This window comes from Schistocerca gregaria, chromosome 2 (genome assembly GCF_023897955.1).
Source record: "Schistocerca gregaria isolate iqSchGreg1 chromosome 2, iqSchGreg1.2, whole genome shotgun sequence".
In the NCBI taxonomy this organism is placed as follows: domain Eukaryota; kingdom Metazoa; phylum Arthropoda; class Insecta; order Orthoptera; family Acrididae; genus Schistocerca; species Schistocerca gregaria.
In genome coordinates, this window is record NC_064921.1 from 833,378,852 (window position 1) to 833,404,799 (window position 25,948).

At 40.5% G+C, this 25,948-nt stretch overlaps 1 protein-coding gene across 1 annotated transcript in view; it reads right to left on the minus strand.

Annotated features, from left to right (window-relative positions):
• Nucleotides 1-25,948, minus strand: part of LOC126336002 (agrin-like) — a 1,245,461-nt gene that overhangs the window by 54,458 nt on the left and 1,165,055 nt on the right. The window contains exon 23 of the mRNA XM_049999480.1: nucleotides 23,469-23,725. Within this exon, the coding sequence (XP_049855437.1) occupies nucleotides 23,469-23,725 (257 nt within the window). The remainder of the gene's footprint in view (nucleotides 1-23,468; nucleotides 23,726-25,948) is intronic.

Sequence of the window (25,948 nt, forward strand, 5' to 3'; positions counted from 1 at the left end):
TTACACGCTTTTGTGCAATAAATACTTTAGTCCTCAGTGATGAATTACCCCAAAATATGATGCCATATGAAAGCAATTAGTGAAAATTGGTGTAATAAGCTAATTTACTAAGATGTTTAGCACCAAAATTTGCAATGAACCTTATTGCATAAGTACCTGAACTCAAACATTTCAGCAGATCATTAATGTGTTTCTTCCAATTTAATCTCTCATCAATGGACACACCTAAAAATTTGGAATATTCTACCTTAGCTATATGCTTCTGATTAAGGTCTATATTTATTAATGGCGTCATACCATTCACTGTACGGAACTGTATGTACTGTGTCTTATCAAAATTCAGTGAAGTCCATTTACAAGAAACCACTTAGTAATTTTCTGAAAGACAGTATTGACAATTTCATCAGTTAATTCTTGTTTGTCAGGTGTGATTAGTATACTTGTATCATCAGCAAAGAGAACTAACTTTGCCTCTTCATGAATATAGAATGGCAAGTCATTAATATATATTAAGAACAACAAAGGACCCAAGACTGACCTTTGTAGAACCCCATTCTTGATAGTTCCCCAGTTTGAGGAATGTGCTGATCTTTGCATATTATGAGAACTGCTTATTTCAACTTTCTGCACTCTTCCAGTTAGGTACGAATTAAACCATTTGTGCACTGTCCCACTCATGCCACAATACTTGAGCTTGTCTAGCAGAATTTCATAATTTACACAATCGAAAGCCTTTGAAAGATCACAAAAAATCCCAATGGGTGGTGTTCGGTTATTCAGATCATTCAAAATTTGATTGCTGAAACCATATACGGCATTTTCTGTTGAAAAACCTTTCTGGAAACCAAACAGACATTATGTTAGCACTTCATTTTTACAGATATGTGAAGCTACTGTTGAATACATTACTTTCTCAAAAATTTTGGATAAAGCTGTTAGAAGGGAGATTGGACGGTAATTGTTGACATCAGATCGATCCCCCTTTTAATGCAAAGGTATAACAATAGCATATTTCAGTCTATCAGGGAAAATGCCCTGTTCCAGAGAGCTATTACACAGGTGGCTTAGAATCTTACTTATCTGTTGAGAACAAACTTTTAGTATTTTGCTGGAAACGCCATCAATTCTATGTGAGTTTTTGCTTTTAAGCTAGTTTATTATTTTCCTAATTTCAGAGGTAGAAGTGGGTGAGATTTCAATTGTATCAAATTGCATAGGTATGGCCTCTTCCAGTAACAGCCGAGCATCTTCTAATGAACACCTGGATCCTACTATATCCACAACATTTAGAAAATGATTATTAAAAATGTTTTCAACTTTTTGTTTGTAAAGTTTTCATTCAATTTGATGGTAATACTATCTTCCTGTGCTCTTGGTTGACCTGAGACATACAAATATAACTGATCTATCTCCTACCAGCAGTTAATTGAGAACTATGGAACAATAGAGCTTCCCATGTAATTGGAGAAAAGGTACAGGTTGTTTTTATTTTGTAGAATTGTACAAAACAACTACTTCATATGAATCCACACAGATCCTGCTGGTACCAACTATGTGAAACTCAGTTAGATCTTTTTGTACACTGATCTATGGATCACAGCAGTGCATAGTTGACATGATGTCATTCTTGATAATCACATAGTTGGCTGATAAAAAAATATGTATTTGTGAAGTATCAGACCAGATATGTGGCTATGTATGTGACCGCTGAGTTGCCATCACTTAAGGAAAAGTGAAATTACAAGAGGACAGAATGGCAAGCCTATACATACCTTCAGTAGATGAATCATTAAAAGTAGAAAAAGGTGTTACTCATTTTTGGAACAGTTAGCTCCTCCATCAGGGAGGAAAGAGGGTGAGTTCTGGACAGCTTGGAAAGGAGAAGCAGATCACTCAGACCCAAGGCTGAGAGAGACCTACCTGCTGTCAGGACAAAGCAAGACAAAAATGAAGGAGGAGGCATCAGCATAACCTACTTATCCTTCCCTAGACTATCCTTGACAAATAAAGTAATTGTTTTGAAGGCAAGGAATTAATTTTCCTATTTTTAATGTGTGTATTGAAATTACTGAAATTTTGCCTCATGTACGTAAGTACTGGCCAGAAATCCTGTCTCCTTGCATCAAATTCAGAAAGACTGGCAGCTGATTAATACCCTGTGCAGACACTAGCAACTGGCTGTCATCATAAACATATATGGTGTTTTGCACGTCAGTTGGCAAAGAGACCCTGCATTGTCTGATTACCTCATTTTTGAGCAATCTCTGGAATCAGTAACACTCATCAGTTACACAGAAATATTTGTTTAAGGTGAAATGATCATATAGATCTATCTGTAAAAATGCAGATGATAGAGTGAGATTAATTTAAAGATTAGGAAGTGTATATGATTCCCCAAAAGAGGTTGTTTGGTCATTTCTCCTCATCACTCTTCAACTGGAAACAACAGAAGGAAGGGGAGAGATTCAGTGAAAAACTACATTATTTATCATGGATTTTTCATTATTTTGAGAACATTATGAAATGAGCATGCAAGGCTTCACATTTGATATTCCTTGAGTGTGTGGCTGAAGAAATTCCAACAAACATCCACATCATGATCATAATGATATAATTTGAGAAACTCATTAATGTGGGAAGATAACTTCTGTTTGATAATTGTCAGGGAATGGTATCAGACAGGGTGAAATAATGCCAGAACTCTGCAATCACTCCCCTACACATTAAATGGATTGCTTTTGGAGTAGAGATGTAGATGTGGATAAAGATAACTTTATTGAAGATGGTGACTGGATTGAGGATTTGTTGGTAGAGAGAATGCAGCATGTTATCTTAGATACAGAATCATTGACAGATGTGAAAGTAATTTCAGGAATGCAGCATGAAAGTGCATTGAGACCCTTGCTGTTCATGTTGTATATTAATGAGCCAGAAGACAGTAGTAATAGAAACTGCATACTTGCAGATGATGCCTCCTATTTGAAAGAAAATCTGCAAAAATACTCAGGCTGATCTTGATAAAATTTTAAAATGCTATGATTGGTAACTTGCTTTAAATGTTCATAAAAAAAAACTATATGCTTCACAAAATGCAGCAACATAGTATCCTATAACTTCAGTATCAGTGAGTCACAGTTGGAATCAGGTAAGTCATACAAATACCTGGGTGTAAGAATTAGTGGTGATATGAAGTAGAAGGGTCATGTAGGTTCAGCTGTAGAATTCTGGTCATTGGTAGGTTACAGGGAAAATGGATGACTACTAAGAAGACTACTTACAAAGTTCTCATGTGAACCATTGTCCAACATTACTCATGTCTGTGGGACACATACCAGATAGGATTAACTGAGGATATTGAAGATAAACAAAGAAGTACAGCATTAATGGCCATGAATTTGATTGACCTCATGGAGAGTGGCATAAAAATTTTGAAAAATCTGACTTGGCAGATGCTTAAGAGTATATGTCAAGTCTCTTGCGGATGCCTACTTACCAGAAAACCAATATTAGGTGAGGAATCTATGAATATACTACTGTTCCATATCTATCACTGCTGTATGGACCGAAAAGAGAAGATAGACTAATTATTGTATGCACACAAGCATTTAAACACTCCGTATGCATACGAAATGAAATGTCATGTGGCGAGGGCCCACTGGCAGGCAGACCTGATCACCTGGTGCAAGTCTTTTGAGGTGATGCCACTTCAGTGATTGCGCATTGACAAGGATGAAATGATGAAGACAACGAAGACACCCAGTCCCTGAATGGAGAAAATCTCCAACCCAGCTGGGAATTGAGCACAGCCCCCCCAGCATGACAAACCAGTGCACTGTCCACTCAGCAGTAGTGGCGGACTCCATATGCATATAGAACAGGAAGATACCCTAATATGTGGTACAGTGTTAAGTACCCTCTGCCACGAACATCATAGTGTTTTTTCAGAGTATGGGTGTAGCTGTAGAAACATATTTTGATTTAAAAAACGACTAATTGTAAAAAAAAAATTAGTTTGCTTTAAATGATTTTGTGAAAATTACATAGACAATCTGGCAACTGGATGAAAAGTGGATGTGATGTGGCCTAGACTAATAAATAAAAACAAAGTTATTGTTCATCAATATAATGAACCTATCAGAGGGGTGTTTGGGTAATGGGAAAGCTGATCTTAAGTACATATTGTTCGCGGTCAACTCCCACGTATCCCCTGATCTAATTTTCTCAGTGAACAATGTCTTAAATTCAACAAAGAGCTTATACCAGTTATTGATGGGTATTATGTAAGCTTTCCAGATATTTATTTCAGAGATAGAATCTAGTACCCTCCAGGTTAGCCGAAAGTGTTAATGCACTGCTTCCTGGATTCAGGTAGGTGCGCCAGCCCCGGATCAAATCCGCCCAGCAGATTAACGACTAGGGCCGGTGGGCTAGCCAGCCTGGATGCGGATTTTAGGCGGTTCTCCACATCCCACCAGGTGGATACCAGACTGGTCCCCACGTTCTGCAGCAGTTACGCGACTCACAGACATCTGAACACGTATACACTATTCCATGGATTACACTAGACCTAGACAGCTGGGGTACAATAATTCCATCCCGGGGGGTACGGGGTGGTGGCAGGAAGGACATTTGGCCACCCATTAACATTAATGTTGCCAAATCCAATGCTAGCCATGCTGACCCTGCGCAACCGTGGGATAAAGGCACAAGTGCAAGAAGATCTAGTACACGCTGGGAACTTTTAGACAAAGTTCACTGACCTAAAAGGAAATTAAAGAGAATTGCAATTTGATTTTGACTAGAACAGTGAAACATTCTTTGGGGGTTATGGGGGAAATATGGGGCCTAATTGCATTCTTGATCTTAATAGTTGATCTTTCTTTGTCAAGTAGTTAGCAAGACAAAGTGACATGCAACCGATCTTGCTTTGTCAAGTAGAAGTTAGAAAGTTTGGACAACTGGAAGTCATGTGTTTTCTATATTTTCACTAAATCATTAAATAATGAGTCAATGGGGTGCCTGGTTTTCCTTATTTTTAACAATCCTTTTTCATACTGCATTTTGTGTTGTTTCCATATTGAAAATTCTAAGTCATACTACAATTTCATTCAGTTTTTCATTTTTGGTTTTATTGCTACCATAGTTGAATATCTATTTTAACACCTGAAAGTTGTGGTGGGTGGAATATGTATGCTTAAAGAGTTCTTCCAGTAATAGTAGCTAACCACATACCTTTTAGTAAAATAAATGTCAATTTTGTTTCATGAAACTTTACTTATGATGTGTTGCCTTATTGAAGTCCAAGAAATTGTTCTTTGGCTAAAATTTTACTATCTGAAAATATTCCTCCATTTAAAGAAACTGATCTTACAACCCAGATATTTACTGGTCATTTTTCCAAATAAAAGAAGAGTTGCTGTTAGAATTTATTACCTACGATGGGTCCTGACTACTGCCACTGGAAAACAAGCAAAAGAAATAAATACAAGAGTGAAAATGGTGTTGAGTGCTCTTGAAAAATTAAATAAGTTTTTAAATCAAGTTTTCAATGTGTATTGGACAGAACATATACAAGCAATTTGTACATTATACAGTCATGTTAATATGACCACCTGCAAAAGCCTGAATAACCACCTTTTGCAGCACAGACTGTTGTGAGATACACAGGAAGAGAGTCAGTGAGGTTCTGGCGGTACTGCCAGGGATGTGGAGACATGACAACTCCAGTGCCATGGCCAGCTGGCTCCAAGATGAGGACCAATTACGTGAACAGCCCAATTGAGATGGTCCCACAGATTCTTAACTGGGTTTAAATTTTTGCAGAATTTGGTGGCCAGGGGAGCAGATAAACTCATCCTGGTGATCTCTGAACCATGCGCATACACTGCAAGCTATGTGACACATCAAATTGTCCAGCTGGTAGATGCAATAATGCTGAGGAAAAACAAACTATATGTAAGATCAAACAATGGAAAATCCAGGATGGAATAATGGTAAAATTATGAAACAGATAGATTGTTACACCGCACAGTGGAGATGTTGGCTTGCAAGCACAACAAAAAGACTGTTAAACAAGTAACCTTTGGGCAAACAGGCCTTCACCTGAATTAAAAAACATAAACACACGTACTCAAGCAAACACAACTCACACACACATGACCACAATTTATGGCTGCTGAGGCCAGACTCCTCAGCAGCCAGATATTGTGGTCATGTGGGTGTGAGGTTGTTTTGGCTGGAAGCTTACTTGTTTGACAGTCTTTTTATTGTCTGCGACTCAGCATCTCTGCTATACGATGAGTAGCAATCTATCCTTCTCATAGTATTCTCAAAGTGTGTGTTAGGCTGGTCATGGTCCCCAAGGATAGGTGCATATTTGTGTTGATCCATTGTGTCTTACAGTATGACAAGATCACCCAGGGAACACCACGAAATCATTCCCCAGACCACAATGGTCCCTCCTCTGGCCTGGACCCTTGTGGTGAGAGTTCCAGGGTGTTGGCTCTCAGGCAATTCAAGCTGTACACATCAATGGCCATCTGTCCAAAGGAGCTTAGAACATGATACATCTGAAAAGGCTGCCTGTTGCCACCAAGTAGATGTCCAGTTGCAGTATCGGCATGCAGATCTCAGCCTTTGTTGCCAATGAGCAGCAGTCAGCATTGGTGCATGAACTAGGCTCCTGCTGTGGACACCCATATTCTCAATGGTTGTCAAGGAGACACTGTTGACAGCCTCTTGTTTTGTCTGAGTGGTTAGTTGCTTACCAGCAGTATGTCTTTTTACCCATAAATATCTCCACAGCTGTCATTCATTACTGTCATCTATGGCCTGCGGTGCACCACAGTTGCGTCAGCACCAGTTTTGGATAGTGTAATTTTGACATGCATCATATACTTTAACCACAAGGGTTTGTGAATGGATAACAAACTTAGCTGCCTTTGAAATGTTTCCACCCTTGGCACAAAAACCAATGACCGTGGCATTTAGGATTTCAAAGAAATTGCTTCATCTCCCATCACGGCAATGACTGCACTTTTTTCCGTGTCCCCTGGCACGCTTTATATACCTTCCACTGCTGGTGCTGCCACCTGGTATCTGTGAGTGGTTATTTCACATAGGTGTCAAACAATGGTAGTGGCTACATTAATGTGACTGGAACATGTACCACCAGATATAACTGATTTCAGTTAGATGTAGCCTTTTAACATGAAGACTATTCAAAATGTGAAGGGTGCTCAGTGACCAGTGGGGGGATGCATGTTGTAACTTACTGTGAGATACAGGAATACAAATAAATGGATTAGGGAACAGACTAGAGTGAAAGACGTAACTATAATAGTGATGGAAAGAAGTGGAGATGAGCTGGACACTAGCCAGCAAGATGAATGGCAGATGGTCAAGAAATAACAGAAGACTGAGAAGGCAAATGAACAGAAGATGAGTAGAAGTCAGTAGAAAATATGCACGAGCATTGGGGATTCTTAGCACTCAAGATTGCAGTGCATGAAAATATATAGAGGAAGCTATTATTCACAACTGCATTTCAAATGGGTGGCAGTGATCCATCATATATTAAATTCTAGCATAATAGTATTACACCAATGGCCTTGCTACAGTGGTAACATTGGTTCCTGACAGACCACTGCTGTCGGGCTTGTCTTAACACTTGGATGGGTCACTGGGCCTGCTGAGTACTGTGTTAATTGGGAAGTAGCAACACCGGCCATGAAAACTGACAATGGCCAGGAGAGAGGTGTGCTGACCACATGCCCTCCATATGCACATCCAATGACACCTGTGGGCTGAGCAGGACATGGTGGCTAGTCAGTACCATTGGGTCTTCAAGGCCCTTGCGGATGTTGTTTGTTTGTTTTATAATAGTAATATGATAGTGGTTTGATAAGGTCGGTTAATTTTCATGAAAGAATGCAATATTTTTGTCTCACCTTCATGGTTGGTAAGCTTCATTGTTCCAAGGATCCTATAATTTTTTTTAACAATATACAGAATAAGGTTCATTGTCGACAGCCATCTGAATTGGTCAGTGCATTGACTGCGATTGAAAATGGAGAAAACATTTTCATTTGAAGAGTTCGACTACCACACAAATAAAAACAGAACTGCATGCAGAATGAGATTGTCACTCTGCAGTGGAGTGTGCTCTGATATGAAACTTCCTGGCAGATTAAAACTGTGTGCCGGACGGAGACTCAAACTCTGGACCTTTGACTATCGCAGGCAAGTGCTCTACCATCTGAGCTACCCAAGCACGACTGACACCCCGTCCTCACAGCTTCATTTATGCCAGTACCTCGTCTCCTACCTTCCAGATTTTACAGAAGCTCTCCTGCGAAACTTGCAGAACTAGCACTCCTTAAAGAAAGGATGTTGCAGAGACGTGGCTTAGCCACAGTTTGGGGGATGTTTCCAGAATGAAAGTTTCCATTCTGCAGCGGAGTGTGTGCTGATATGAAACTTCAGATGCTAGAGCACTTGCCCACGAAAAGGAAAGGTCCTAAGTTAAAGTCTCGGTCCGTCACACAGTTTTAATCTGCCAGGAAGTTTCATATCAGCGCACACTCCACTGCAGAGTGAAAATCTCATTCTGGAAACATTCCCGAGGCTGTGGCTAAGCCATGTCTCCGCAATATCCTTTCTTTCAGGAGTGCTAGTTCTGCAAGGTTCGCAGTGGAGGTTTTGTAAAGTTTGGAAGGTGGGAGACGAGGTACTGGCAGAAGTGAAGCTATGAGGACAGGGCGTGAGTCGTGCTTGGATGCTTGGGTAGCTCAAATGGTAGAGTATTTGCCCGCGAAAGGCAAAGGTCCCGAGTGCGAGTCTCGGTCTGGTACACAGTTATAATCTGCCAGGAAGTTTCAGAACTGCATTCAGTTCATGCGGACTCTGCACCATCATTGAATATAATTTACTTTTGGATAAATGACTTTAAACGTGGTTGGACAAACACTGAAGTGAAGTTCCTTTCGGCCATAGAATAGAGAAAAGGAAACCACCGACAAATCCGTGAAATGCCAAAGGAAGACCGAAAAAAAAACTGAAATTGCTGAGACTGTAGGCTCTCAATTGAGCGAGTACATAATATCCTGCTGGGAAATTTGGCTATGAAGAAGTTATGTGCAAGATGGCTCCCACAATTGTTCACATCAACCAAAAGCACATATGGCACAGTATTTCAACATCGAAGTCCGCAAGACATTTTACACAGATTTGTTACGGTGGATGAAATCTGGATCCATCATCATGACAAACCAGAGTCAAAACGGCAGTCAAGAAAATGTTATCAAAGGCTGGTGAAAGAGCACTGAAGAAATCAAAGACCATTTTGTCTGCTGGTAAGGTGATGGTCACTATTTCTTGGGATTTCCTAGAAAGAATCTTTATCGATTACTTGAAAAAAGGCAGAACCATAATTGGACCCCATAATGCTTCATTATTGGATAGTCTGAAACTTGCACTGGCTGATAAATGACCTAGGTTGGCACACAGAAAAGTGCTGCTTCACCAGAATAATGCGCCATCACACACACATCAGCGATAACAATGGCGAAAGTGTATGAACTGGTATTTGAATTAGTTCCTCATGTCTCATGTTCACCAGACTTAGTCCAAAGTAACTTCTTCCTTTTTCCTAACTTGAGACATTGGCTTGCTGAGAAGAAAATTCCATCAAATGAGCCAATGAGTATTTTGTAGAGTTTACGGAATCCATTTCTCCGATGGGAAAGCTGAAGGATCGCTTGACCAAATGTATATCCCTCGAATGAGACTATGCGAGTAGTTTACGAAACAAACATTTTTTCTTGGTTTTTTTTTTACCAGACTTATCAAACCACTCTCGTAAAGTGACTATTTTTAAACAAATAATTTCAGGTCGCTAAATCTTTATTGAACAAATTTCGTTTTTCTCCTTCAGCACTTTCATTTTACCCCTAGGAGGTAATTACTCTCACTGCTTTAGAAAGTGAATACTCATTCTGCACTCACTCTTCAAGTGGAATGCCTGTGTTACAAATGATATTATTGGAATGAGGATGCATTGAATTCTCTGTGGCAATTACTCGCCTCTGACACAAGTAAGTAGCGAGGACAAGTTGTAACTGGCAGCTCAAGTGGTTATACTGTCAACATTAACTGCAAACGGAAACTTCGAGAAGTCTCCGAGAGAGCCGCACTTGGACAACTGGCCAACAGCGAAGAAGCGGTTGTCGTGTGACTGTGTGCTGCGACTTCTGCCCTTTGCAGCTACAGCATCGCAGTCAAACAGCCAAGGGGGAGAGAGCAAATGCGTGTCCGACTGTGGCTCATAGGATTCTACAACAGAAGCTGTCGCGGCAGCCTCTGTGCCGTGAGCAAGGGGAAGAGAAACAGCATGCAAAACTAAGTGCTGAAGCCCGCGAAACGCCACTGAAGAGGGCTCAAGATTCTGAAATTGAGTTTTTTGATATACCGTAACTAAACACTCTGTAACTAATTCGCTGAGTTTGAGAACACGCCATACCCCAGAAGTATACTTAACAGAAAGAATATAAAGTGTATTGTACGTCAAACTATTGATAAATCGAACTAATATTTTTTGAAGGTGTAGTACTTTGATACGTAAAAGGTAAACATGCTCCATCAGTATACGCAAATTACATCCTTTTGTATTATCAATGTGAATATGGACCTTACCTCTTTGCTATGAAGATCTGAAATTTCTTCTGTATCTACGAAGGATTTACAAGACAGTTACGAAAAAGTGGATCTTTAGATAAATTTGTCCAAAACAAATATGCACAGTAAGTGTGCATGTGTAAGACAAATAATAGTGAACGACAACTGTCTAAAAATGTTAACGGGTATGTTTATCTGGGCAATTGGTATTTAAGGAAACTTAAGAACTGAAATTTCCCGACGAATCCAGATGGGCTGCTGGCTTACTGAAGAAGTGCAACAGATTTTAACTAGCGTACCCAACGAGTCAGGAAATAAAGCTACAACATACTCAAAGAATGGTACTTTTTTTCGTACTATATATCAATGACGTTAGGTTGAGCACGAAAACTAAATATCGGCTTTCTGAAATAGAAAAAATAATTTCAAAACGTCTCAGATAACCCTGTTTGCTGTTAACAAAAATATATACTTGTGTGGACGTAAACCACTGGCCCAACTCTCCAATAATATCGCTGCCCTACCGCAGCAAGAACCACAGTAACTTTGCCAGACCAGGTTCTGCAGTACGCGCTCTATGCTACAGCTACACGCATTGTTCATACGCTGCGAGAATAAAAGTACTCATAGTAAGAAACGGGAATGCGAGTGATTATTTATCGTCGTAATTACCACGCCCGCTCTCGACTGCCTACACACTAAAAATGGTTATTGAACGTAAATGTTTCTATGACACTATGAGCAGAAAACTTCACGCACGTGACTGTGCTAATGAATTTATTGCATTATTTTCGTGCCTTCTAAGTTTTACAGTTGAGGGCATATTTAAAATTTAATAAACTGTACCGTATTTCGAAACCAATGTTTTTGGTATTGTTTTCCACCACGAAATTTGACACCTTTTTAGCTTACTTCTAGTGCTGAAAACTGAACTGTATTTTGTCTTTTCGATGGACGCATTTGGCTCATAGATGAAATACCGCTGAAAACGTGTCTATGTTATAGCAAGATCATATGCTTCTGAGTCCACCATAGATGAGGAATATCTGAAGAGTGAGCCTAGCGGACTGCACTTGTAGCAAACATGAAACTGAAAATGTCACGTGACTTATATAACTCACTGTTTGTTTACATTTTGAGCTACGACTGAAACACTACTATTACACTTATTTGCCCTGTTTTAACATATTTCTTTGCCAGTGACATCAATGGGTAATAATTACTTCTGCTACGGATGCAAATCAAAATACGGCAAAGGAAGAAAAGTTACTCTTCATAGGTAAGATCTAATTACAGTTATTACATTAGAGACAGGCTGTTCATGTGTTGGTTAATATCGAGACACAGTCTGATGAAAATATAAAATCGTAGGACTAATTTATGTGATTGTATGGTTCTATTTTTAGGAGATGGTTGGCAGCATCCCCACCCAACTGAACAAGGCCAACGTAATCCTTATATGCAAAAGTGGATGTATCTGCAATTTGAAGAATTATCGTCCAATCAGCTCACTACCTGTTATCTACAAAGTCTTGACAAATCTCATCAATGGTGTTCTGGAAAACGCACAGGCCATAGAACAAGCTATATACTGCAGTGATTATAGCATAATGAACAATGTACACACGCTGTGCGACGTAATTAGTCGAGCCAGTGAAAGTGAAATGCCACAACGCATAGCTTCTGCAGATTCTGAAAATGTTTTTGATTCTGTCAACCACCCTACAGTTATACAGGCACTGACCATACAAGATACATAAACATATTATGTAACATCAATGATACGTCGACAGCTTCTGTTTGTGTTGGAAAACGCACAAGGGAATTTTCCATTTGAAGAGGAATACATCAGGGTGATCCTATATCCCTGAAATTATTCATAGCAGTTCTTGAGATGGCTATGTCCAAAATTATTTTAAGAGTAAGGGGAATCAGAATAAACGGAAAGAGACTCGCTAACTTGAGATTTGCTCACGATATAGACCGAAGAGCCAAAGAAACTGGTACACCTCCCTAATATCGTGTAGGGCCCCCTTGAGTACGCAGAAGTGTCGCAAAACGAAGTGGCATAGACTCGACTAATGTTTGAAGTAGTGCTGGAGGGAAATGACACCATGAATCCTGCAGAGTTGTCCATAAATCCGTGAGAGTACGAGGGGTTGGAGATCTCTTCTGAACAGCACGTTGCAAGGCATCTCAGATATGGTCAAGAATGATTCCAGAATGAGATTTTCGCTACACAGTGGAGTGTGCGCTGATATGAAACTTCCTGGCAGATTAAAACTGTGTGCCAGACTGAGACTCGAACTCGGGACCTTTGCCTTTCGCGGGCAAGTGCTGTACCACATGAGCTACCCAAGCACGACTCACAGCCCGTTTTCACAGCTTTACTTCTGCCAGTACCTCGTTTCCTACTTGTTTGGAAAGTAGGAGACGAGGTAGGGGAAAGTGTGGTAAGACGGGGTAGCGGGGTAAGAAGGGGTACTTGGCTATACGGCTCAGTTAGTGCTGCAATCTAGCGGAAAACGTCCATACTGCTAGCAGGGATGGAGAAAAAGAATACGTGTAAGCGGCAGCCATTCTGAACTGTTAGTTTGCCTTGAGTATGTCCGTTTCCCTCGACTGGAGCGATTTTTGCCGGAAAGTTTCTTTGTGAAGTTGAAGTTTGGTGCTGAATACAGGTAAAATACATTCATTAAGTGAAGCACTGTATATATTGGTTGAAACTGTTAGTTTTGGACGTTTTGTTAGGTATATTATACATACTTCTAGTCGAAACCTAATCTAAAACCAGCGATAAATATTCCGCAATGTATCAGTGGAGCAAGACGGGATCTTTTCTTGGGGCATGATGGGGAACCAACCCGTCTTACCCCACAGATTTTACAGTTTCGTCTTTTGTTTGTACAAGGTTTCTGAGATGGTAAGGACATATAAGAGGAAGACTGATCGAGGTGGATGGTCTCCAGAAGCAATGAAATCAGCAGTTGACGCTGTTATCACAGGTGAAATGGGATATAAAAGAGCAGCTGACACTTTTCGTGTTCCGCAAACAACTATAGAAAGAAGAGTTAAAATACCTCGTGAACAGACAGAAAAATCGGAAATACATTTACTGCGTCATCGAGTGGACGTATGTATTCAAATAAAACAACTCCAATTTTAGTCAAGAGTCTAGTGCCAATTAATACCGTTTTTATTCCAGAGGAAGAGAATATGTGGGTGGAATATGTACTAAAAATGGAGGAAAGGTTATTTGGTCTGACAGCATATGACCTCAGAAAACTTGCCTTTCAATGGGCAGACAAGTTGTGTAAAAAGCACACATTTTCTCAGGAAAAACAAGTAGCTGGCCAAGATTGGTTCATTAGTTTCAAACGCAGGCATCCTCAGATAACCCTAAGAAAATCAGAGCACACAAGTGCAGCACGAGCTGCAGCATTCAACAAACCGAACGTAACTAAATTTTTTGATTTGTTAACTCGACTTATTGATACACATCAATTTACCCCTGACAGAATCTATAATTGTGATGAGACTGGAGTAACTGTAGTACCAAAGCATTGGTCAAATATTCTGTCTCTAAAAGGTAGAAAACAAGTTGGCGTGTTATGTTGTGCTGAAAGAGGCAACACTGTAACAATAGAAGTATGTTGCAATGCAGCTGGTTCATATATGCCCCTTCTTTTTATTTTTCCAAGGGTTCGAGCTAACGATCAGTTAATGAATGACTGCCCTCCTGGAGCCTGGGCAGCGTATCGCCCAAGTGGATGGATGCCATCCGATATTTTTTTTCAATTTATTTAAGAAATTTGTTGACTGGAGCCGAGCTACTAAGGAGAGGCCAGTTCTCCTGATTGTCGATGGACATTTTACTCACACCAAAAATATGGATGTTATTGACTTATCAAGGGAAAATGGCGTAGTGTTGTTGTGCTTCCCACCACATCGCACTCATCACCTGCAGCCTCTCTATGTAAGCTTCATGAAGCCTTTGAGTGTTTTTTATGACCAGGAAGTTTCATACTGGTTCGAGTCGAATCCAGGACGTGTTGTCTCTTTGTTCCAAATATCTAAGCTTTATGGAAGGGCTTTTGTAAAGGCAGCAACTATGTCCACAGCAGTTAATGTATTTCACAAAACTGGAATTTGGCCTACTAACCAAGGCGTTTTCAGTGGCCGTGATTATGCCCCATCTGAGACTCCAGATAAGCCTAGGCCAGATGTCACAGATAATGAACCCTCAACCCACGGGGCTACAAACACCAACCAGCTTTCTGCTGCTTTCAACTCACCTCAGCCTGCTGCTTCCGCCTATTTAGGCCTACATCAACCTTCTAGTGTCTCCAGCCCACATCAGCCTGCTGCTAAATCGGATATGTCAACTCCAGCTGTTCCCTCCGACATTCTCCAGGCTGATGTTACATATGAAATACTTGAATTTGCTGCTCCAATTGAAAATATTCAGCCTGTTTCAAGTCAAATTAATGTTACTACAACTGCTGGAAAGGCTGTAACCATTCCAAAATGTCCAACACCAGAAGACATTGTACCAGTTCCCTCTTGCAGTGGCCTCCATTCAAAAAAGAAGAGCCGAAAGCATAGTAAACCAGCAGTTTTGACTAAATCACCCTACAAAAATGATTTACAAGCAGAAATAAATTTAAAAAGAGAAAAAGAAATGAAGCAAATGGGGCAAGCTAGGAAAACCTTAACAAAGAGATTTGCTCAAAATAAGAAAAATACAACCATCACTAACCAAGTATTGCTAAAAATGTCGTGTAGTAGGAAGAAAATACAAAAGCAAGGCAAAGAAATTAACAAAGCCAACTTAAAACGTAAGCAGATAAGTTCCTTTTCATCAGAATCTTCTGATGCTGAGTGTCTTTACTGTGGATACTTGTACTCACAGTCTACTGAAGGGTGGATTCAGTGTTTTATATGCAAATGATGAGCTCATTGTTCCTGTGCACGAGAAGAAGATGAAGACGATGAAGCAGTTCATGTTCGTGAACTGTGCAAAGACTGACCCCATCTTGCCCCACTAGTAACCCCATCTTACTCCACTAGATGGGGGCAAGATGGAAATTTGTCATTGTATTACAAAGACAGTTTTATATTGTAACTGAAAAGTCAAAACAAATTTGTTTCTACTTCATTCTCAGCTATAATTATGTACAATTACATTATATTTTTTTCAAGATCTTCTGACTATGATTGTTGATTTAATGGCCCCAAATATGTTAACTATCCTGTCTTACCCCACTCCCCCCTACTGGCAGAAGTAAAGCTGTGAGGACAGGCCGTGAGTCGTGCTTGGGTAGCTCAGACGGTAGAGCACTATATATACATTGAAGTGCCAAAGAAACTGGTAAAGGAAAGCATATTCAAATACACGGGTATGTAAACAGGCAGAATACGGCGCTGCAGTCGGCAACGGCGACAACAAGGGTCAGTTGCAGTTGTTAGATCAGATACTGCTGCTACAATGGTAGTGAGTTTGAACGTTGTATTGTAGTCAACACATGAGTGATGGGACAAGGTATCTACGAAGTAGCGATGATGTGGGGATTTTCCTGTGTGACCATTTCACGAGTGTACCATGAATTTCAGGAATATGGTAAAACATCAAATCTCCGATATCGCTACCGCCGGAAAAAAGATCCTGCAAGAACAGGACCAACGACAACTGAAGAGAATCATTCAGTGTGACAGAAGAGCAACACTTCCGCTAATTTCAAAGCTGGGCCATCAACAAGTTGCAGCGTGGGAAGTGTTCAACAAAGAATAATCGATATGGGCTTTCAGAGCTGAAGATCCACTCATCTACCTTTGATGACTGCATGACACAAAGCCTTACGACTCACCTGTGTCTATCAACAACGACATTGGGCTGTTGATGACTTGAAACATGTTGCCTGGTTGCACGAATATCATTTCAAATTGTATCAAGCAGATGGACGTGTATGGATACGGAGACAACCTTATGAATCCATGGATCCTGCATGTCAGCAGGGGAATGTTCAAACTGGTGGAGGCTCTGTAATGATGTGAGGCGCGTGCAATTGGAGTGATATGGGACCCCTGATACGTCTAGATACAAACTCTGACAGGTGACACATATGTAAGCATTCTGACTGATAACCTGCATCCACTCATGTACATTGTGCTTTCCCACAGACTTGCGAAAATCCAACAGGACAATGCGACACCCCACACGTCCAGATTGCGACAGAGTGGCTCCAGGAACACTCTTCTGAGTTTAAATACTTCCTCCGGCCAACAAACTCTGCAGACATGAACATTATTGAGCATATCTGGGGTGCTTTGCAACGTGCTGTTCAGAAGAGATCTCAACCCCCTTGTACTCTTATGTATTTATGAACAGCCCTGCTGGATTATTGGTGTTATTTCCCTCCAGCACTACTTCAGACATTAGTTGAGTCCATGCCACATCGTGCCACGGCACTTCTGCATGCTTGTGGGGGTCCTACTCAATATTAGGCAGTGTACCAGTTTTTTTGGCTCTTCAATGTAAAAGGCAATGTCCTAATTAACTGACTGGCAAATTTAGTTATTTACATGTCAAGTTCCGTAGGACCAAATTGCCTGGCAAATCTGCAAGGTAATGGAACATTTTCAGCATATGAAATTAAAAAAAAGATTAATAATAGACAAAAATAAAATGTTTATGAAACCAAGAAACGTCAAGCCATGAGTTTAACTAAACGCAGTCAACAATATAACAGAAGAATCAGCTTAATTTTTCAAGGAACTCCTCAACAAAATAGGAGTGACCCATGAGGAAACTCTTCAGTTTAGATTTGAAAGAGCGTGGACTACTGCTAAGATTTTTGAATTCGAGTGCTAGCTTAATGAAAATGAATGTAGCAGTATACTGCACACTATTCTGCACAAGAGTTAAGCAAGTCCGATCGAAATGCAGATTTCATTTCTGCCAAGTATTAACTGAGTGAAAGCTGCTTATTCTCGGGAATAAGTTAATATTGTTAACAAGAAACGACAGTAAAGAATATATATATTCAGAAGCCAATGTCAATAAACCCCAGACTAGTGAATAGGGGTCGACAAGAGGTTCCTGAACTTACACCACTTATTGCCCAAGCTGCCCTTTTCTGAGTCAAAAATATTCTTTTAGAATGGGAAGAGCTACCCCAAAATAGAATATCATACGACATAAGCGAATGCAAATAAGGAAAGTAGACTAATTTTCAAGCCAAACAATCACTTACTTCAGATACCATTCAAATAGTAAAAATGGCAGCATTAAGTCTTTGAAAAAGATCCTAAACATGGGCTTTCCACAACTGTTTACTATCTATATGAACACCCAGAAATTTGAACCGTTAAGTTTCACTAATCATTTGCCAATTCTGTGAAAGTGAAACGTCGAGTTTTGTCGAATTGTGTGTCAGAAACTGTAAAAACTGAGTCTTATTGTGATTTAGCGTTAGTTTATTTTCTACAAGACATGAACTTATGTCATGAACTGCAGTATTTGATACAGAGCCAATTTGCACACAACATCCTTTAGAACCATGCTAGGGTCATCAGCAAATACCATAATACTTGAGGGCATATCATTTATATAAATAAGGAACAGGAGTGGCCCCAACACTGATCCCTGGGGTTACCCCCATTTGACCATACCCCACTCAGACCCCACATCACAACCATTCTCAACACTGTGAATAATGACCTTTTCCTGTCTGGTGAACCAATTGTGAGCTACTCACCATATTCTGTAATGGTCCAACTTATGGAGCAATATTTTTGATCAATGCAATAAAACGCCTTTGTTAAATAAAAAAATATGCCTAGCGTTCGAAACCTTTTGTTTAACCTATCCAGTAACTCACAGAGAAAAGAGAATATAGCATTTGCAGTTGTTAAACGTCATCACATGCCGAACTGTACATTTGATAGCAAATCGTGTGATATAAAATGATCTATTATCCTTACATACGCAGCCTTTTCAATAACTTTAGCAAACACAGATGGCATATAAACGGGTCTAAATTTTCTACATTATCCCTTTCTCCCTTTTTATGAAAACTTGAATTTTGGAGATTTCGGTCTTATACTGTAGAGGTCATTTAAGAAGGTATTTTTCGAAATACCAACCCTAGGCAGATGAAATAGGGGATGAAGGGATTTTTTGAAAAATGTCGCTATTACGGCACTTTGAACTAGACCAATGAAAACTGGCATTTGGTGTTTCAGTCATAAATAAATAAATACATGTTTCAGCATTTTTGGAAATTTAACGCCTAGGGTGGTGAAATAGTGGGTGAAAGCTTTTATTGAAATCATATCACTATTAAAAAAAACTACTAAAGTATTTTTAAAACTACATATATGAACATTGGTATTTGACTTCTTGGTTATAAATAATAAAACAAAAAAAGGTGTTTCATTGTTTCTGGATATTGAACCACTAAGGGTTGAAATAAAGGATGAGATCTTTCTATGAGAATATCTTATTATGAAAGCAATTTTAAACTGAAATCTAGGAAAATTTATATTTGGCTTCTCAGTTAGAAATAAAAGATACATGTTTCATTGCTTTTGGAAATTCAACCCCTATAATGGGGGTTCAATGGGGGATGAATGTTTTTTTAAAAATATTTAATTGTAAGAGCATTTTTGAAGCTAAATCTTTGAAAATATTGTATTTGGCTCCTGCAACAGAAGTAAAACATATGCATCTCACCTAAGAGGGTGAAATAGGGGTAAAACGTTACATGAAAATGTTTCTTTGCAAAAGATTTTTTAAAGCGAAATCTTTGAAAATTGGTGTTTGGCTAGAGATGAAAAAATATGTGTTTCACTGTTTTTGGAACTTCAACCCCTAAGGAGGTGAAATAGGGTCAGACTAATTCACTGACTCATCATTGCCCAGGCCAAACCGCTAAGAATAGAAACTTGAAGTTTGCAGATTGTGTGGATGTATTACTGCAGACATCATTTAAGAAGAGATTGCCCGAAATTTCACCCCTAAGGGGATGAAAGGCTTTTTGAAAATATGTCAGTGTTAAAGGAATTTTGAAGCTGGAACTGTGAACACTGGCATTTGGTGCTTAGCCAGAAAATAAAAAATAGGCGTATCGGCATTTTTGGAAATTCAACCACTAAGGGGATAAAATAGTAGGTGAAGGTTTTTTTGAAAATTAATAATTGTTAAAGAACTGCAAAAGAATTTTAAGGCCATATCCATGACAATTGGATTTAACTACTCCGGTAGATATAAAGAATAATATGTGTTTCAGTGGCTCTGGAAATTCAAACCCTAAGGGAGTGCAATAGGGGACTAAAATTTTTAAGAAACTATTTCGTTACATTAAAAATTTTTAAGATAAATTTATGAAATTTGGTATTTCACTTCTTGGTTAGATATACAGAAATACTTGCTAGGGGTTGAAAGTTGCTATGGAAATATCTCCACAAGAACGCGTAAGCCATGAGTAACAAAAATTTCGGACTCCAGCTACCAGAATCGTTTTCTGGTCCGGAGTATATTCGGAAAAGATCATTTTTATATGGCCTTAATTAGCATGGAAAGCTTAGGGGTGTTGCAATTTGTGAACAACATAAAAATTCGATTAAATAAAAACAAAACAAAAAATCTGTGCAGGCTATACTGTCCACGTGTGTGAAGCAGTGGGCGCAAAGCTATAGTATACATAAGGCAGACTGTCAATCTGCCTCTGAATGTACATCCATACTCTGCAAACCACTGCGAACTTCGTGGCAGAGAGGGGTTGCTATTCTATCAGTTATTAGGGCCTCTTTCCATTCCATTCACTTGTGGAACACGGGAGGAATGACTGCTTAAACGCCTCTGTGCGTGCTGTCATTCGTCTGATCTTCACCGCGCAATCCCTATGGGAATGAGATGTACAGGTGATAGTACGTTCCAAAGTTCATCATTTAAAGCTAGTTCTTGAAACTTTGTAAATGGACTTTTCTCCAGATAATTTCCGCCTATCTTCAAGCGTCTGCAAGTTCAGTTTTTTTAGCATCTCTGTGACGCACTTTCATGAGTCAATGAAACCTTTGAGCATTTGTGCTGTCCTTTGTTGTGTATATTCAATATCCCATGATAGTTTTATTTACTAAAGTGCATAAACACTTGGGAAACAATCTAGAACAGGTTAAATGAGTGTTTTGTATGCAATCTCCTTTGTTGAATGTTTGCATTTCACTAGTGTTCTGCAAATGGAACCAAGCCTACCACCTGCTGTACCTATGACTGAGCCTGTTTGCTCAACCTATTTCATATCCATACAAGGTGTTACACCCGTCTATTTGAATGAGGTCACTGATTCCACATACCTCAGATTCCACATGTCTGCAAGCAGGTTCTAGTGTGGCAGCGCAGTGACACTCAGTTGTAGTGTGTCATAGGGGTTGCCTGCCCACAGGTACCTAGGACCAGATCATCTCTGTATGCGTACGTTTTTAAAGTGCTCAACAGATGTCCGCGGTTGGCACTGATTTTATTGCCGAATTGGAAGGTCTCTGAGGGACCATTTGCCGTTCTATTCACACAATGTGTCAATGTCCCCCCCCCCCCCTCCTTTCTCCCTCATGGCACACCACAGGAGAACAAAAGAAAGAATAGCTGACGTAACCTAAATACCCTTTCCTGCTTTGGGTCATGTTCAAATTTCGGAGAATGATCTGGAAGAGTCGCTAGTGGCTCCACCCTGTATACCAGAGCAAGAATTACCGTCGCGCACCCTCCAGGGGGGGGGGGGGGGGTCAGATGATGTTCAAAGTGTTTGCAGTCCCACGATGTCCTTAGAGAATGGGTAAATAGCGCAGCGAGTGTTGACAATCCCAAAAGTTGTCAAGATCGTCGTTCAGTTGCACTTTGCACTCTATACTGGTGTATTTGCCGGCGAAATGTGTTTAAATGAACACCCCAAAAGAAAGAGGTGGTTTCACCTTCATCCTTTATGCCTCCTCCTGCGGCCTTTTCGTGTCGATTCTCAACAGAAGTGTGTCTAAAATGTTTTCCTTGGCTATCCATAAGAAAGCCGCGTGATTTCAACGCTGGGTATCGCAGTTCTGACCTCCTATGGAGAGGTGTCAAGAGAAACGGTGAGATGTGGGTAAGGGGGCACGTGAAGATGTTCACACCCTGTGACACATACGCTGTGGCGTTGGGCAAAATTATGGTAAAGTTTGGTGCCAATGTGAGCGCATGAACGCACCTTTACACCTCACACGAACTTCTGAGCTCTGGCCTTTTTTTCCGAATATGTCGACACCTCTCCGTTTTAAGCGAGATCGAGAGTGAGGGTAGTTTCGTACGGCGCCAAGCTTTTGCACCATTACATAAGAAGGTTGTATGAACCTTTGAGCCAAACTTCAAACTTCTGCGTCACAATGGGGGGAAATGGCGTAGTCTCTAAAAAGTGACCATTTATTTTTTTGCCCACTGTACACTGAGGTGGCAAAAGTCATAGGATAACAATGAACACGTATGTAGATGACGGTAGTTTCGCGTACACAAGGTATAAAACGGCAGTGTATTGGTGGAGCTGTCATTTGTATTGAGGTGATTAAGGTGGAAATGTTTCTGACGTGATTATGCCCGCATAACGGGAATTAATAGACTTTGAACACAGATTTTTGGAAAGAACTAGGTTATGGTACATTCCATTTAGGAAATTGCCAGGGAATTTAATATTCCGAGATCCACAGTGTCAAAAGTATGTCGAGACTACCAAATTTCCTCTCACCACAGAGAACGCAGTGGGCAATGGCCTTCACTTAATAACCGAGAGCACATCACCTGCAGCACCTCTCCTGGGCTCGTGACCATGTCTATTGGGCCATAGGCGACTGAAAAACCGTTGCCTTGTCAGAGAAGTCCCGGCTTCAGTTGGTAAGGGCTGATGGTAAGCTACAAAGCCACGGATCCAAGCTGTCAACAAGGCACTATGCAAGCTGGTGGTGACTCCTTAATGGTGCGGACGGTGTTTTCATGGACTGTACTGGGTCTTCTGGTCCAACTGAACCCACAGTTTACTGGAATTGGTTGTGTCCGGCTACTTGGGAACAATTTTTAGCCGTTAATGGACTTCATGTTCCTAAACAACGATGGAATTTTTATGGATGACAATGTGCCATGTCACCAGGCCACAATTTACTGTGATTGGTTTGAAGAACATTCTGGACAGTTTGAGCGAATGATTTAGGCACCAATATCGCCTGACATGAATCCCATAAACATTTATGGAGCATAATTGAGAAGTCGGTTCGTGCACAAAATCCTGCACGAGCAATTATGAAAGACTATAGACACAGTGTGACTCAGTATTTTCGCAGTGCACTTTCAGCTACTCGTTGAATCCATGCCACATAGAGTTGCTGCACTACGCTGGCAAAAGGAGACCAAACACAATATTAGGAAGTATCATATGACTTTTCTCACCCCACTTTACCTTCTCTGTTTTGGCTCTTGAGTAAGAATGGGCTGCCATTCGGCCACAGACATTCAGATAACTCATGGAAGTTTCCTCCGCAGATTTCAAGCCGTCGTAGAGGCGAGTGGTGGACACACCCTATCTTAACGTCCACCGATAAGTGTCCAGATACTTTTGATAAGACAGTGTATGGTGAAACGAAGAGGGTAGCTGGCAAGGGATAGGAATGGAGAGCCGTGTCAGACCTACTGAAGAGGTGATGACCAAAATATCAGTGATACAGGTTCGAGCAGTGTCTCGTACGTTTCTGTCGGCAGAGATGTAGTTGGTACTCACTGGGGTGCTCGCAGTGGGCGCCGGCGAAGTGCGGCGGGCAGCGGCAGGAGTAGGCGTTGAGCAGCGGCTGGCAGACGCCGCCATGCAGACAAGGGCTGGAGAGGTCTCTGCTACCACAGGGCGGGCCCTGCCACTGGAGCACGCCCTGCTTGTCCTCGCCCAGGTTTTCCAGCGACTGCCCGTTCACCACCAGCCGCTGCACCGCGCCGTCCAGCCCGGACGACACGTTCGAGCAGTGGCTCACCTCCATTCCTGGACTAGGGGCGGCGAAAATATCAGTATATCAAAATATCGGTTTTCCTTCAAAATAATGTCGCTGTACATCGTCAATATTTAAATTATCAATATATAAGTTAATCGATAAGAGAGATAAGAGAGAGCATAATCGAACATTTGACAGGAATTGGAGAAAGAAATACAGTAGAAGAAGAATGGGTAGCTTTGAGGGATGAAGTAGTGAAGGCAGCAGAGGATCAAGTAGGTAAAAAGACGAGGGCTATTAGAAATCCTTGGGTAATAGAAGAAATATCAAATTTAATTGATGAAAGGAGAAAATATAAAAATGCAGTAAATGAAGCAGCCAAAAAGGAATAAAAACGTCTCAAAAATGAGATCGACAGGAAGTGCAAAATGGCTAAGCAGGGATGGCTAGAGGTCAAATGTAAGGATGTAGAGGCTTATCTCACTAGGGGTAAGATAGATATTGCCTACAGGAAAATTAAAGAGACCTTTGGAGATAAGAGAACCACTTGTATGAGCATCAAGAGCTCAGATAGAAACCCAGTTCTAAGCAAAGACTGGAGAGCAGAAAAGGTGGAAGCAGTATATAGAGGGTCTATACAAGGGCGATGTACTTGAGGACAATATTACGGAAATGGAAGAGGCTGTAGATGAAGATGAAATGGGAGATACGATACTGCGTGAAGAGTTTGACAGAGCACTGAAAGACCTGAGTCGAAACAAGGCCCCCGGAGTAGACAACATTCCATTGCAACTACTGACGGCCTTGGAAGAGACAGTCCTGATGAAACTCTACCATCTGGTGAGCAAGATGTATGAAACAGGCGAAATACCCTCAGACTTCAAGAAGAATATAGTAATTCCAATCCCAAAGAAAGCAGGTGTTGACAGATGAGAAAATTACCGAACTATCAGTTTAATAAGTCACATCTGCAAAATACTAACGTGAATTCCTTACAGACTAGTAGAAGCCGACCTCGGGGAAGATCAGTTCGGATTCCGTAGAAATATTGGAACACGTGAGGCAATACTGACCCTACGACTTATCGTAGAAGCTAGATTAAGGAAGGGCAAACCTAAGTTTCTAGCATTTGTAGACTTAGAGAAAGCTTTTGACAATGTTGACTGGAATACTCTCTTTCAAATTCTGAAGGTGGCAGGCGTAAAATACAGGGAGCGAAAGGCTATTTACAATTTTTACAGAAACCAGATGGCAGTTATAAGAGTCGAGGGGCATGAAATGGAAGCAGTGGTTGAGAAGGGAGTGAGACAGGGTTGTAGCCTGTCCCCGATGTTATTAAATCTGTATATTGAGCAAGCAATGAAGGAAATAAAAGAAAAATTCGGAGTAGGTATTAAAATCCATGAAGAAGAAACAAAAACTTTGAGGTTCGCCGATGACATTGTAATTCTGTCAGAGACAGCAAAGGACTTGGAAGAGCAGTTAAACGGAATGGATAGCGTCTTGAAAGGAGGGTATAAGATGAACATCAACAAAAGCAAAGCGAGGATAATGGAATGTAATCGAATTAAATTGGGTGATGCTGAGGGAATTAAATTAGGAAATGAGACACTTAAAGTAATAAAGGAGTTTTGCTATTTGGGGAGCAAAATAGCTGATGATGGTCGAAGTAGAGAGGATATAAAATGTAGACTGGCAATGGCAAGGAAAATCGTTTCTGTAGAAGAGAACTTTGTTAATATCGAGTATAGATTTAAGTGTCAGGAAGTCATTTCTGAAAGCATTTGTATGGAGTGTAGCCATGTATGGAAGTGAAATATGGACGATAAATAGTTTGGACAAGAAGAGAACAGAAGCTTTCGAAATGTGGTGCTACAGAAGAATGCTGAAGATTAGATGGGTAGATCACATAAATAATGAGGAAGTGTTGAATAGGATTGGGGAGAAGAGAAGTTTGTGGCACAACTTGACCAGAAGAAGGGATCGGTTGGTAGGACATGTTCTCAGGCATCAGGGGATCACCAATTTAGTATTGGAGGGCCGCGTGGAGGGTGAAAATCGTAGAGGGAGACCAAGAGATGAATACACTAAGCAGATTCAGAAGGATGTAGGTTGCAGTAGGAACTGGGAGGTGAAGAAGCTTGCACAGGATAGAGTAGCATGGAGAGCTGCATCAAACCAGTCTCAGGACTGAAGACCACAACAACAACAAGTTAATCGATATTCAATACAGAATAACGAAAGCGATATATTCATTCGTCTTTTCTTGATTCATAGT